This window comes from Oncorhynchus keta, unplaced genomic scaffold (assembly GCF_023373465.1).
Source record: "Oncorhynchus keta strain PuntledgeMale-10-30-2019 unplaced genomic scaffold, Oket_V2 Un_contig_1238_pilon_pilon, whole genome shotgun sequence".
Classification (NCBI taxonomy): Eukaryota; Metazoa; Chordata; class Actinopteri; order Salmoniformes; family Salmonidae; genus Oncorhynchus; species Oncorhynchus keta.
This window is the reverse complement of record NW_026277856.1, coordinates 59,235-72,347: the sequence shown is the minus strand read 5'-3', so window position 1 is coordinate 72,347 and position 13,113 is coordinate 59,235. Positions and strand designations below refer to the sequence as shown.

General features: G+C 50.2%; 1 protein-coding gene across 6 annotated transcripts in view; it reads left to right on the top strand.

Moving 5' to 3' along the window:
* The window catches only part of LOC118383809 (catenin delta-1-like), a 67,143-nt gene that overhangs the window by 38,596 nt on the left and 15,434 nt on the right, over nt 1–13,113 (top strand). For all 6 annotated transcript variants that reach the window (XM_052501044.1, XM_052501040.1, XM_052501043.1 and 3 more), the window contains 5 exons: nt 2,884–3,106; nt 3,555–3,750; nt 4,848–4,965; nt 5,141–5,185; nt 8,361–8,472. In XM_052501044.1, coding sequence (XP_052357004.1) covers nt 2,884–3,106; nt 3,555–3,750; nt 4,848–4,965; nt 5,141–5,185; nt 8,361–8,472 — 694 coding nt within the window. The remainder of the gene's footprint in view (nt 1–2,883; nt 3,107–3,554; nt 3,751–4,847; nt 4,966–5,140; nt 5,186–8,360; nt 8,473–13,113) is intronic.

Here is a 13,113-nt window from a genome sequence, read left to right as displayed (position 1 = left end):
CCTCGTTCCCTCTCTCTTCCCTCTCCTCGTTCCCTCTCTCTTCCCTCTCCTCGTTCCCTCTCCTCGTTCCCTCTCCTCGTTCCCTCTCCTCGTTCCCTCTCTCTTCCCTCTCTCTTCCCTCTCTCTTCCCTCTCCTCGTTCCCTCTCTCTTCCCTCTCCTCGTTCCTCTCTCTTCCCTCTCCTCGTTCCCTCTCTCTTCCCTCTCCTCGTTCCCTCTCTCTTCCCTCTCCTCCCCTCTCTCTTCCCTCTCCTCGTTCCCTCTCTCTTCCCTCTCCTCGTTCCCTCTCTCTTCCCTCTCCTCGTTCCCTCTCTCTTCCCTCTCCTCGTTCCCTCTCTCTTCCCTTCCTCGTTCCCTCTCTCGTTCCCTCTCTCTTCCCTCTCTCTTCCCTCTCTCGTTCCCTCTCTCTTCCCTCTCCTCGTTCCCTCTCTCTTCCCTCTCCTCGTTCCCTCTCCTCTTCCCTCTCCTCGTTCCCTCTCTCTTCCCTCTCCTCGTTCCCTCTCTCTCTTCCCTCTCTCTTCCTCTCTCTTCCCTCTCTCTCTTCCCTCTCTCTCTTCCCTCTCTCTCTTCCCTCTCTCTCTTCCCTCTCCTCTTCCCTCTCTCTCTTCCCTCTCTCTCTTCCCTCTCTCTCTCCCTCTCTCTCTTCCCTCTCTCTCTTCCCTCTCTTCCCTTCCCCTCTCTCTTTCCCTCTCTCGTTCCCTCTCTCTCTTCCCTCTCTCTCTTCCCTCTCTCTTTCCCTCTCCTCTTCCCTCTCTCTCTCCTCGTTCCTCTCTCTCTTCCCTCTCCTCGTTCCCTCTCTCTTCCCTCTCTTGTTCCCTCTCTCTTCCCTCTCCCTCTTCCCTCTCCTCGTTCCCTCTCTCTTCCCTCTCTTCGTTCCCTCTCTCTCTTCCCTCTCTTCGTTCCTCTCTCTCTTCCCTCTCTTCGTTCCCTCTCCTCTTCCCTCTCTTCGTTCCCTCTCTCTCTTCCCTCTCTCTCTTCCCTCTCTCTTCCCTCTCTCTCTTCCCTCTCTCTCTTCCCTCTCCTCGTTCCTCTCTCTCTTCCCTCTCTCTCTTCCCTCTCTTTCCCTCTCTCTCTTCCCTCTCTCTTCCCTCTCCTCGTTCCCTCTCTCTCTTCCCTCTCCTCGTTCCCTCTCTCTCTTCCCTCTCCTCGTTCCCTCTCTCTCTTCCCTCTCCTCGTTCCCTCTCTCTTCCCTCTCCTCGTTCCTCTCTCTCTTCCCTCTCCTCGTTCCCTCTCTCTCTTCCCTCTCTCTCTTCCCTCTCTTCCCTCTCCTCGTTCCCTCTCCTCTTCCCTCTCCTCGTTCCCTCTCTCTCTCCCTCTCCTCGTTCCTCTCTCTTCCCTCTCTTCGTTCCTCTCTCTCTTCCCTCTCTCTTCCCTCTCTTCGTTCCTCTCTCTCTTCCCTCTCTCTCTTCCTCTCTCTCTTCCTCTCTCTCTTCCCTCTCTCTCTTCCCTCTCTCTCTTCCCTCTCTCTCTTCCCTCTCTCTCTTCCCTCTCCTCGTTCCCTCTCTCGTTCCCTCTCCTCGTTCCCTCTCCCTCTTCCCTCTCCTCGTTCCCTCTCTCTCTTCCCTCTCCTCGTTCCCTCTCTCTCTTCCCTCTCTTCGTTCCCTCTCTCTCTTCCCTCTCTCTCTTCCCTCTCTTCGTTCCCTCTCTCTCTTCCCTCTCTTCGTTCCTCTCTCTCTTCCCTCTCTTCGTTCCTCTCTCTCTTCCCTCTCTTCGTTCCCTCTCTCTCTTCCCTCTCTTTCCCTTCCTCTCTCTCTTCCCTCTCTCTTCCCTCTCTCTCTTCTCTCTCTTCCCTCTCCTCGTTCCCTCTCTCTCTTCCCTCTCCTCGTTCCCTCTCTCTCTTCCCTCTCCTCGTTCCTCTCTCTCTTCCCTCTCCTCGTTCCCTCTCTCTCTTCCCTCTCCTCGTTCCCTCTCTCTCTTCCCTCTCCTCGTTCCTCTCTCTCTTCCCTCTCTCTCTTCCCTCTCTTCTTCCCTCTCCTCGTTCCCTCTCCCTCTTCCCTCTCCTCGTTCCCTCTCTCTCTTCCCTCTCTCGTTCCCTCTCTCTCTTCCCTCTCCTCGTTCCCTCTCTCTTCCCTCTCTTCGTTCCCTCTCTCTCTCTCCTCTTCCCTCTCTTCGTTCCCTCTCTCTCTTCCCTCTCTCTTCCCTCTCTTCCCTCTCTCTCTTTCCCTCTCTCGTTCCTCTTCCTTCCCTCTCCTCGTTCCTCCTTCCCTCTCCTCATTCCCTCTCCTCTCTCCTCCCTCTCCTCTCCCCCTCCCTCCCCTCCCTCCCTCCCCTCTCCTCTCTCTTCCCTCTCCTCTTCCCTCTCCTCTCTCCCTCCCTCTCCCTCTCTCCTTTCCCTCTCCTCGTTCCCTCTCTCTCTTTCCTCTCCTCGTTCCCTCTTCCCTCTCCTCGTTCCCTCTTCCCTCTCCTCGTTCCTCGTTCCCTCTTCCCTCTCCTCGTTCCCTCTTCCCTCTCCTCGTTCCCTCTTCCCTCTCCTCTCTCCTCGTTCCCTCTCTCTCTCTCCGTTCCCTCTCCTCTCTCCTCGTTCCCTCTCCTCTCTCCTCGTTCCCTCTCCTCTCTCCTCGTTCCCTCTCCTCTCTCCTCGTTCCCTCTCCTCTCTCCTCGTTCCCTCTCCTCTCTCCTCGTTCCCTCTCCTCTCTCCTCGTTCCCTCTCCTCTCTCCTCGTTCCCTCTCCTCTCTCCTCGTTCCCTCTCCTCTCTCCCCGTTCCCTCTCCTCTCTCCCCGTTCCCTCTTTCCTCGTTCCCTTTCCCTCTTCCCTCTCCTCGTTCCCTCTCCTCTCTCCCCCTTCCCTCTCCTCGTTCCCTCTCCCTCTTCCCTCTCCCCTCCCCTCTCCTCTCTCCCTCGTTCCCTCTCCTCGTTTCCTCTCCCCTCTCCTCTCTCCCCTCCAGGTGAAGACAGATGTCCGTCGTATGAAAGGTATCCCATCCCTGGTGTCCATGTTAGACAACCCTAAGAAGGAGGTCCACCACGCCGCCTGCGGAGCGCTCAAAAACATCTCTTACGGACGAGACCCTGACAATAAGATCGCCATCAAGAACTGTGATGGAGTACCGGCCCTGGTCAGACTGCTGAGGAAGACCAGAGACCAGGACCTGACCGATACTATCACAGGTAATACTACTGTTGTTACTACTAGTGTACTACTGCGGTTACTACTAGTGTACTACTGCGGTTACTACTAATGTACTACTGCGGTTACTACTAGTGTACTACTGCGGTTACTACTAGTGTACTACTGCGGTTACTACTAGTGTACTACTGCGGTTACTACTAGTGTACTACTGCGGTTACTACTAGTGTACTACTGCGGTTACTACTAGTGTACTACTGCGGTTACTACTAGTGTACTATTGAGGAAGACCAGAGACCAGGACCTGACCGATACTATCACAGGTAATACTACTGTTGTTACTACTAGTGTACTACTGCGGTTACTACTAGTGTACTACTGCGGTTACTACTAGTGTACTACTGCGGTTACTACTAGTGTACTACTGTAGTAAGTGGGAGACGGTAGTGTGTGGTGGTGATGATGATAATCCGTCACCCTCTTCCTCAGGCACGCTGTGGAACTTGTCGTCTCACGACTCAGTGAAGATGGAGATCGTTGACCACGCCCTGCACGCCCTCTCAGATGAGGTGATGGTAGCTCACTCGGGCTGGGAGAGAGGGAACGAGGCAGGAGGAGAGGAGAACCTCAAACCACGACACCTGGAGTGGGAGACGTCCCTCACCAACACAGCTGGCTGCCTGAGGTACGGAGAGGGAGAGAGATTGTACAGTGGGAGGAAAAAGAGGAGGGTGATATGGCCGTAATATCATATCACAATATGTTTCTCATTTTTTACGGTATTTTAACGTTTCTGAATAATAAAAGTTGTAAATATGTTTTATGCTTCAACATTGACCGTAGAATTACAACATATGAATTCTTAATGATTTTATTGGTCTTTTTCCATTCTGATGGTTTTATACTCAACCCAGCTAGGACCAAACTGACTGTGAAGTCGTCCAATCAGTCAAACTTTTAATTTGAACTTGGGCGCTCTATCAAAATATCATGATAGACGATATTGTAAAATACATGCCAGTGTTGAAGATGTGTCAGCCAGCCATGAAACAGTAATGTATCGTCCATTTAGTGACTGGTAGCTGTGTGTTGGTCTTGCAGTGTGTGTGTGTGTGCATGTCTGTACAGGTGTGCCTGAGGAATTCCCAGAAGGTAGGGCAGAGTGGGAATGTGCTGTGTTCCTCCCCAGTGGGTGTGTCTGTCTCTGTTAAAGGCAGGCTACAACACAATGACTGGCCCAGTAACCTGATCTCACTGTCCTCTCACTGGACTGGAGTTTAACAACCACAGGCTTCTATCCTAAATGGCCCCCTATCCCCTATATGGGCATCCCTAACATTAGTGCACCACATAGAGAATAGGGTGCTTTTTGGGAGGTGACCACACACTTTCAGACTTTCAGTCTCTGCAACACACTGACATAGGACCACTCAGTGTTTTATTACTAATGGTTGTGTGCTGGAATCCTTATGTGGCCACTGATTGTAGCCACTCTCATTCCTCCCTCTCTCTCTGTCTCTCTCCCATCTCTTGGTCTCTTGCCCATTCCTCCCTCTCTCTTCCTCTCTCTCTGTCTCTTGGTCTCTGCCCATTCCTCCCTCTCTCTCTCTTGGTCTCTGCCCATTCCTCCCTTCTCTCTGTCTCTCTCTCTCCCATTCCTCCCTCTCTCTCTCTGTCTCTTGGTCTCTGCCCATTTCCCCTCTGTTTCTGATTCTGTATTGCTTGTTTGTTTTTTCTCACACACCTTCTCTACCTCTCCTCCCACCGCTCTCTCTAAAACAGGAACGTGAGCTCAGAGCGCAGTGAGGCCAGGAGGAAGCTGAGAGAGTGCACAGGATTGGTTGACTCGCTCATGTACATTGTCCAATCACAGATCAACCTGAAAGACGTGGACAACAAGGTGTGTACGCACTGCTGTTTTATCTTGTGATCCTGAACTTTCATTGTGTCCGCATGTATTTTAATCCTGTTCTCCTTTTCCTTCGTCTTATCCCCCCTCTCTCTCCCTCCCTCTCTCCCTCCCTCTCACCCCCCTCTCCCTCCCTCCCCCTCTCTCCCTCCCTGTCTGTCTCCAGCTGATAGAGAACAGTATGTGTCTGCTGAGGAATCTGTCCTATCAGGTATTGTTGTCGTTTATATTGTTGTCCTTTCTGTTTCTTTCTAACGTGTTTCATCCTGCCTTTTTAGTAATGTGTTGTGACCTTTTGAATTGTACTTTAAAGAGATTCTCTGGTAGTTCTGTAGACTTTTTAGCCAGTAGTTCTTAGTGTTCGGTCCTAGATAAAGATACTTCTGTCAAATGAGTGTCACGTCATCTACTGATTGAGAGAGGATCAAGTTAGTTTATCAGCGCAGCCGAGGTCCCCTTATGACGTGAGAGCACGGTTTCCCACTCCACTTCCCCGTGGCTAACACTAACCTATTCCACTTCCCCGTGGCTAACACTGGCCTGTTCCACTTCCCCGTGGCTAACACTGGCCTGTTCCACTTCCCCGTGGCTAACACTGGCCTGTTCCACTTCCCCGTGGCTAACACTGGCCTGTCCACTTCCCGTGGCTAACACTGGCCTGGTCCACTTCCCGTGGCTAACACTGGCCTGGTCCACTTCCCCGTGGCTAACACTGGCCTGGTCCACTTCCCCGTGGCTAACACTGGCCTGGTCCACTTCCCCGTGGCTAACACTGGCCTGGTCCACTTCCCCGTGGCTAACACTGGCCTGGTCCACTTCCCGTGGCTAACACTGGCCTGGTCCACTTCCCCGTGGCTAACACTGGCCTGGTCCACTTCCCCGTGGCTAACACTGGCCTGGTCCACTTCCCCGTGGCTAACACTGGCCTGGTCCACTTCCCCGTGGCTAACACTGGCCTGGTCCACTTCCCCGTGGCTAACACTGGCCTGGTCCACTTCCCCGTGGCTAACACTGGCCTGGTCCACTTCCCCGTGGCTAACACTGGCCTGGTCCACTTCCCCGTGGCTAACACTGGCCTGGTCCACTTCCCCGTGGCTAACACTGGCCTGGTCCACTTCCCCGTGGCTAACACTGGCCTGGTCCACTTCCCCGTGGCTAACACTGGCCTGGTCCACTTCCCCGTGGCTAACACTGGCCTGGTCCACTTCCCCGTGGCTAACACTGGCCTGGTCCACTTCCCCGTGGCTAACACTGGCCTGTTCCACTTCCCGTGGCTAACACTGGCCTGTTCCACTTCCCGTGGCTAACACTGGCCTGGTCCACTTCCCGTGGCTAACACTGGCCTGGTCCACTTCCCAGATGGCCTGGTCCACTTCCCGTGGCTAACACTGGCCTGGTCCACTTCCCGTGGCTAACACTGGCCTGGTCCACTTCCCCCGTGGCTAACACTGGCCTGGTCCACTTCCCCGTGGCTAACACTGGCCTGGTCCACTTCCCCGTGGCTAACACTGGCCTGGTCCACTTCCCCGTGGCTAACACTGGCCTGTTTTCCCGTGGCTAACACTGGCCTGGTCCACTTCCCGTGGCTAACACTGGCCTGGTCCACTTCCCGTGGCTAACACTGGCCTGGTCCACTTCCCCGTGGCTAACACTGGCCTGGTCCACTTCCCGCTAACACTGGCCTGGTCCACTTCCCGTGGCTAACACTGGCCTGTTCCACTTCCCGTGGCTAACACTGGCCTGGTCCACTTCCCGTGGCTAACACTGGCCTGGTCCACTTCCCCGTGGCTAACACTGGCCTGGTCCACTTCCCCGTGGCTAACACTGGCCTGGTCCACTTCCCCGTGGCTAACACTGGCCTGTTCCACTTCCCCGTGGCTAACACTGGCCTGTTCCACTTCCCCGTGGCTAACACTGGCCTGTTCCACTTCCCCGTGGCTAACACTGGCCTGTTCCACTTCCCCGTGGCTAACACTGGCCTGTTCCACTTCCCCGTGGCTAACACTGGCCTGTTCCACTTCCCCGTGGCTAACACTGGCCTGTTCCACTTCCCCGTGGCTAACACTGGCCTGTTCCACTTCCCCGTGGCTAACACTGGCCTGTTCCACTTCCCCGTGGCTAACACTGGCCTGTTCCACTTCCCCGTGGCTAACACTGGCCAGTTCCACTTCCCGTGGCTAACACTGGCCTGTTCCACTTCCCGTGGCTAACACTGGCCTGTTCCACTTCCCGTGGCTAACACTGGCCTGTTCCACTTCCCCGTGGCTAACACTGGCCTGTTCCACTTCCCGTGGCTAACACTGGCCTGTTCCACTTCCCGTGGCTAACACTGGCCTGTTCCACTTCCCGTGGCTAACACTGGCCTGTTCCATTCCCCGTCTGGCCTGTTCCACTTCCCCCGTCTAACACTGGCCTGGTTCCTTTATTTCTTCACGTCTGTCCCAGTCAAGATCCTATTTGCTCGAGCATTGAACTGGCTGTGTGTGTGAATAATGTCATGGGTCTTAAAGAGAGACACTGTTATCAAATAGAGAGATTGCTTCTTCTATGCAAATATTGTTGATCAGTACAATAAAGTAAGTCCCAAATGGAAGGGAAACGATTGTTTTTTCATCTGCAGCACCATGAAATCAGCCAGAAAGCTCTACCTCAATTCATGGTCACGCTGCTATTCAATATGCATTCAGCTGTATTGTGAATACACCTAGACTACATCTTGATTTGCCCAGTTTATCAATAGAGATTTACCGTTAAATACATTATTACCATGATGTTATGTAGTTAGATTAGTAAAAAAAAAAGTCTAATTTATTGTATAATTGATTCATTAACGCATACAATCAAAAATAAAACATTTAATATAAAACTTGAAGATCTGTCTGGTTCAAGTGCCATTCTGTGACTTTGGCCATGGTATTGTTTTAGTACTGTAATGGAGTATTGTGATACTTAACCTGGTATCCGTATGGAAGTTGAACTTTTAGCATGGTGACAACACTGTTCACAGTTGTGAAAGTAGTGCTCACGAGCCAGAAGTGGTCCCTCAGCGCTCACTCTGCTGTGTGTGCGCATCTTGCTAGCTGTCACTCAAATCGTGAGGGGCTGAAGCTCATTGGCTAGAACTTGAAATGCTAGGGGCTGACCCACATGGGGGGAAATGGCGCAGTATAGTTCCAGAAAAAGTTACTTTCAAACTAGGGATTTGGTGGCTAATTGAGTTCAGACAGTAATTCTGCTCCTCGATTCTGAATGTGTGAACAACATGTTGACACGTCAGCCCAAAGCCGGAGGGGTAAAGACCATACTGAGTAGGCACCAAGGTTTCACAGCACGTCTTTAAATAAGTCATATTATACTATATGATTGTAAACTTGACTTGACCTTAGGTTCACCGGGAGGTGCCGGGCGCTGAGCGCTACCAGGAAGCCATGTCCCTCAACCAGGGCCCCGCCCCCTCCACTGGAAAGACCAACCGCTTCAGCTCCCGCAGGGGCAAAGGTCAGTGTGTGTCTGTGTGTTTGCGCGGGTGTCTGTGTTTGTCTGTGTGAGTGAGAGAGTGTTTATATTATCTGTCTGTGGAAGGAAGGCAGATGGAGAGTGAGAGTGATGCAATTGTTGACTTTAGTGTGTGTGTGTGTGTGTGTGTGTGTGTGTGTGTGTGTACACAGTATAGTGACAGTGTAGCAGGAAAGAGAGACAGCAGAGAACCAGTGGTTGGCCTGGGATGTTGAATGCTATTTACCCCCATCCTAAAGAATGTTCAGTCTCACTCCTTAATGTCTGTGTGTCTGTGAGGGAAATGATTTGTTTCTCTATTTATGAACAGACATTTTGTTTTTTATGGTTTGTCTTTGTGCTGGTGTGGATGTTGTTGATGGTTTGTCTTTGTGCTGGTGTGGATGTTGTTGATGGTTTGTCTTTGTGCTGGTGTGGATGTTGTTGATGGTTTGTCTTTGTGTTGGTGTGTGTTGTTGATGGTTTGTCTTTGTGCTGGTGTGGATGTTGTTGATGGTTTGTCTTTGTGCTGGTGTGGATGTTGTTGATGGTTTGTCTTTGTGCTGGTGTGGATGTTGTTGATGGTTTGTCTTTGTGCTGGCGTGGATGTTGGTGTGTGTTGTTGATGGTTTGTCTTTGTGCTGGTGTGGATGTTGTTGATGGTTTGTCTTTGTGCTGGCGTGGATGTTGGTGTGTGTTGTTGATGGTTTGTCTTTGTGCTGGTGTGGATGTTGTTGATGGTTTGTCTTTGTGCTGGTGTGGATGTTGTTGATGGTTTGTCTTTGTGCTGGCGTGGATGTTGGTGTGTGTTGTTGATGGTTTGTCTTTGTGCTGGTGTGGATGTTGTTGATGGTTTGTCTTTGTGCTGGTGTGGATGTTGTTGATGGTTTGTCTTTGTGCTGGTGTGGATGTTGTTGATGGTTTGTCTTTGTGCTGGTGTGGATGTTGTTGATGGTTTGTCTTTGTGCTGGTGTGGATGTTGTTGATGGTTTGTCTTTGTGCTGGTGTGGATGTTGTTGATGGTTTGTCTTTGTGCTGGTGTGGATGTTGTTGATGGTTTGTCTTTGTGCTGGTGTGGATGTTGTTGATGGTTTGTCTTTGTGCTGGCGTGGATGTTGGTGTGTGTTGTTGATGGTTTGTCTTTGTGCTGGTGTGGATGTTGTTGATGGTTTGTGTTTGTGCTGGTGTGGATGTTGTTGATGGTTTGTCTTTGTGCTGGTGTGGATGTTGTTGATGGTTTGTCTTTGTGCTGGTGTGGATGTTGTTGATGGTTTGTCTTTGTGCTGGTGTGGATGTTGTTGATGGTTTGTCTTTGTGCTGGTGTGGATGTTGTTGATGGTTTGTCTTTGTGCTGGTGTGGATGTTGTTGATGGTTTGTCTTTGTGCTGGTGTGGATGTTGTTGATGGTTTGTCTTTGTGCTGGCGTGGATGTTGGTGTGGATGTTGTTGATGGTTTGTCTTTGTGCTGGTGTGGATGTTGTTGATGGTTTGTCTTTGTGCTGGTGTGGATGTTGTTGATGGTTTGTCTTTGTGCTGGTGTGGATGTTGTTGATGGTTTGTCTTTGTGCTGGTGTGGATGTTGTTGATGGTTTGTCTTTGTGCTGGTGTGGATGTTGTTGATGGTTTGTCTTTGTGCTGGTGTGGATGTTGTTGATGGTTTGTCTTTGTGCTGGTGTGGATGTTGTTGATGGTTTGTCTTTGTGCTGGTGTGGATGTTGTTGATGGTTTGTCTTTGTGTTGGTGTGTGTTGTTGATGGTTTGTCTTTGTGCTGGTGTGGATGTTGTTGATGGTTTGTCTTTGTGCTGGTGTGGATGTTGTTGATGGTTTGTCTTTGTGCTGGTGTGGATGTTGTTGATGGTTTGTCTTTGTGCTGGTGTGGATGTTGTTGATGGTTTGTCTTTGTGCTGGTGTGGATGTTGTTGATGGTTTGTCTTTGTGCTGGTGTGGATGTTGTTGATGGTTTGTCTTTGTGCTGGTGTGGATGTTGTTGATGGTTTGTCTTTGTGCTGGTGTGGATGTTGTTGATGGTTTGTCTTTGTGCTGGTGTGGATGTTGGTGATGGTTTGTCTTTGTGCTGGTGTGGATGTTGGTGATGGTTTGTCTTTGTGCTGGTGTGGATGTTGGTGATGGTTTGTCTTTGTGCTGGTGTGGATGTTGGTGATGGTTTGTCTTTGTGCTGGTGTGGATGTTGGTGATGGTTTGTCTTTGTGCTGGTGTGGATGTTGGTGTGTGTTGTTGATGGTTTGTCTTTGCTGGTGTGGATGGTTGATGGTTTGTCTTTGTGCTGGTGTGGATGTTGGTGATGGTTTGTCTTTGTGCTGGTGTGGATGTTGGTGATGGTTTTTCTTTGTGCTGGTGTGGATGTTGGTGTGTGTTGTTGATGGTTTGTCTTTGTGCTGGTGTGGATGTTGTTGATGGTTTGTCTTTGTGCTGGTGTGGATGTTGGTGTGTGTTGTTGATGGTTTGTCTTTGTGCTGGTGTGGATGTTGTTGATGGTTTGTCTTTGTGCTGGTGTGGATGTTGTTGATGGTTTGTCTTTGTGCTGGTGTGGATGTTGTTGATGGTTTGTCTTTGTGCTGGCGTGGATGTTGTTGATGGTTTGTCTTTGTGCTGGTGTGGATGTTGTTGATGGTTTGTCTTTGTGCTGTGGATGTTGTTGATGGTTTGTCTTTGTGCTGGCGTGGATGTTGTTGATGGTTTGTCTTTGTGCTGGTGTGGATGTTGTTGATGGTTTGTCTTTGTGCTGGTGTGGATGTTGTTGATGGTTTGTCTTTGTGCTGGTGTGGATGTTGTTGATGGTTTGTCTTTGTGCTGGTGTGGATGTTGTTGATGGTTTGTCTTTGTGCTGGTGTGGATGTTGTTGATGGTTTGTCTTTGTGCTGGTGTGGATGTTGTTGATGGTTTGTCTTTGTGCTGGTGTGGATGTTGTTGATGGTTTGTCTTTGTGCTGGTGTGGATGTTGTTGATGGTTTGTCTTTGTGCTGGTGTGGATGTTGTTGATGGTTTGTCTTTGTGCTGGTGTGGATGTTGTTGATGGTTTGTCTTTGTGTTGGTGTGGATGTTGTTGATGGTTTGTCTTTGTGCTGGTGTGGATGTTGTTGATGGTTTGTCTTTGTGCTGGTGTGGATGTTGTTGATGGTTTGTCTTTGTGCTGGCGTGGATGTTGGTGATGGTTTGTCTTTGTGCTGGTGTGGATGTTGGTGATGGTTTGTCTTTGTGCTGGTGTGGATGTTGGTGATGGTTTGTCTTTGTGCTGGTGTGGATGTTGGTGTGTGTTGTTGATGGTTTGTCTTTGTGCTGGTGTGGATGTTGTTGATGGTTTGTCTTTGTGCTGGTGTGGATGTTGGTGATGGTTTGTCTTTGTGCTGGTGTGGATGTTGGTGATGGTTTGTCTTTGTGCTGGTGTGGATGTTGGTGATGGTTTGTCTTTGTGCTGGTGTGGATGTTGGTGATGGTTTGTCTTTGTGCTGGTGTGGATGTTGGTGATGGTTTGTCTTTGTGCTGGTGTGGATGTTGGTGATGGTTTGTCTTTGTGCTGGTGTGGATGTTGGTGTGTGTTGTTGATGGTTTGTCTTTGTGCTGGTGTGGATGTTGTTGATGGTTTGTCTTTGTGCTGGTGTGGATGTTGGTGATGGTTTGTCTTTGTGCTGGTGTGGATGTTGGTGATGGTTTGTCTTTGTGCTGGTGTGGATGTTGGTGTGTGTTGTTGATGGTTTGTCTTTGTGCTGGTGTGGATGTTGTTGATGGTTTGTCTTTGTGCTGGTGTGGATGTTGGTGTGTGTTGTTGATGGTTTGTCTTTGTGCTGGTGTGGATGTTGTTGATGGTTTGTCTTTGTGCTGGTGTGGATGTTGTTGATGGTTTGTCTTTGTGCTGGTGTGGATGTTGTTGATGGTTTGTCTTTGTGCTGGTGTGGATGTTGTTGATGGTTTGTCTTTGTGCTGGTGTGGATGTTGGTGATGGTTTGTCTTGCTGGTGTGGATGTTGGTGATGGTTTGTCTTTGTGCTGGTGTGGATGTTGGTGATGGTTTGTCTTTGTGCTGGTGTGGATGTTGGTGATGGTTTGTCTTTGTGCTGGTGTGGATGTTGGTGATGGTTTGTCTTTGTGCTGGTGTGGATGTTGGTGATGGTTTGTCTTTGTGCTGGTGTGGATGTTGGTGATGGTTTGTCTTTGTGCTGGTGTGGATGTTGGTGATGGTTTGTCTTTGTGCTGGTGTGGATGTTGGTGATGGTTTGTCTTTGTGCTGGTGTGGATGTTGTTGATGGTTTGTCTTTGTGCTGGTGTGGATGTTGTTGATGGTTTGTCTTTGTGCTGGTGTGGATGTTGGTGATGGTTTGTCTTTGTGCTGGTGTGGATGTTGGTGATGGTTTGTCTTTGTGCTGGTGTGGATGTTGGTGTGTGTTGTTGATGGTTTGTCTTTGTGCTGGTGTGGATGTTGTTGATGGTTTGTCTTTGTGCTGGTGTGGATGTTGTTGATGGTTTGTCTTTGTGCTGGTGTGGATGTTGGTGTGTGTTGTTGATGGTTTGTCTTTGTGCTGGCGTGGATGTTGGTGTGTGTTGTTGATGGTTTGTCTTTGTGCTGGTGTGGATGTTGTTGATGGTTTGTCTTTGTGCTGGTGTGGATGTTGTTGATGGTTTGTCTTT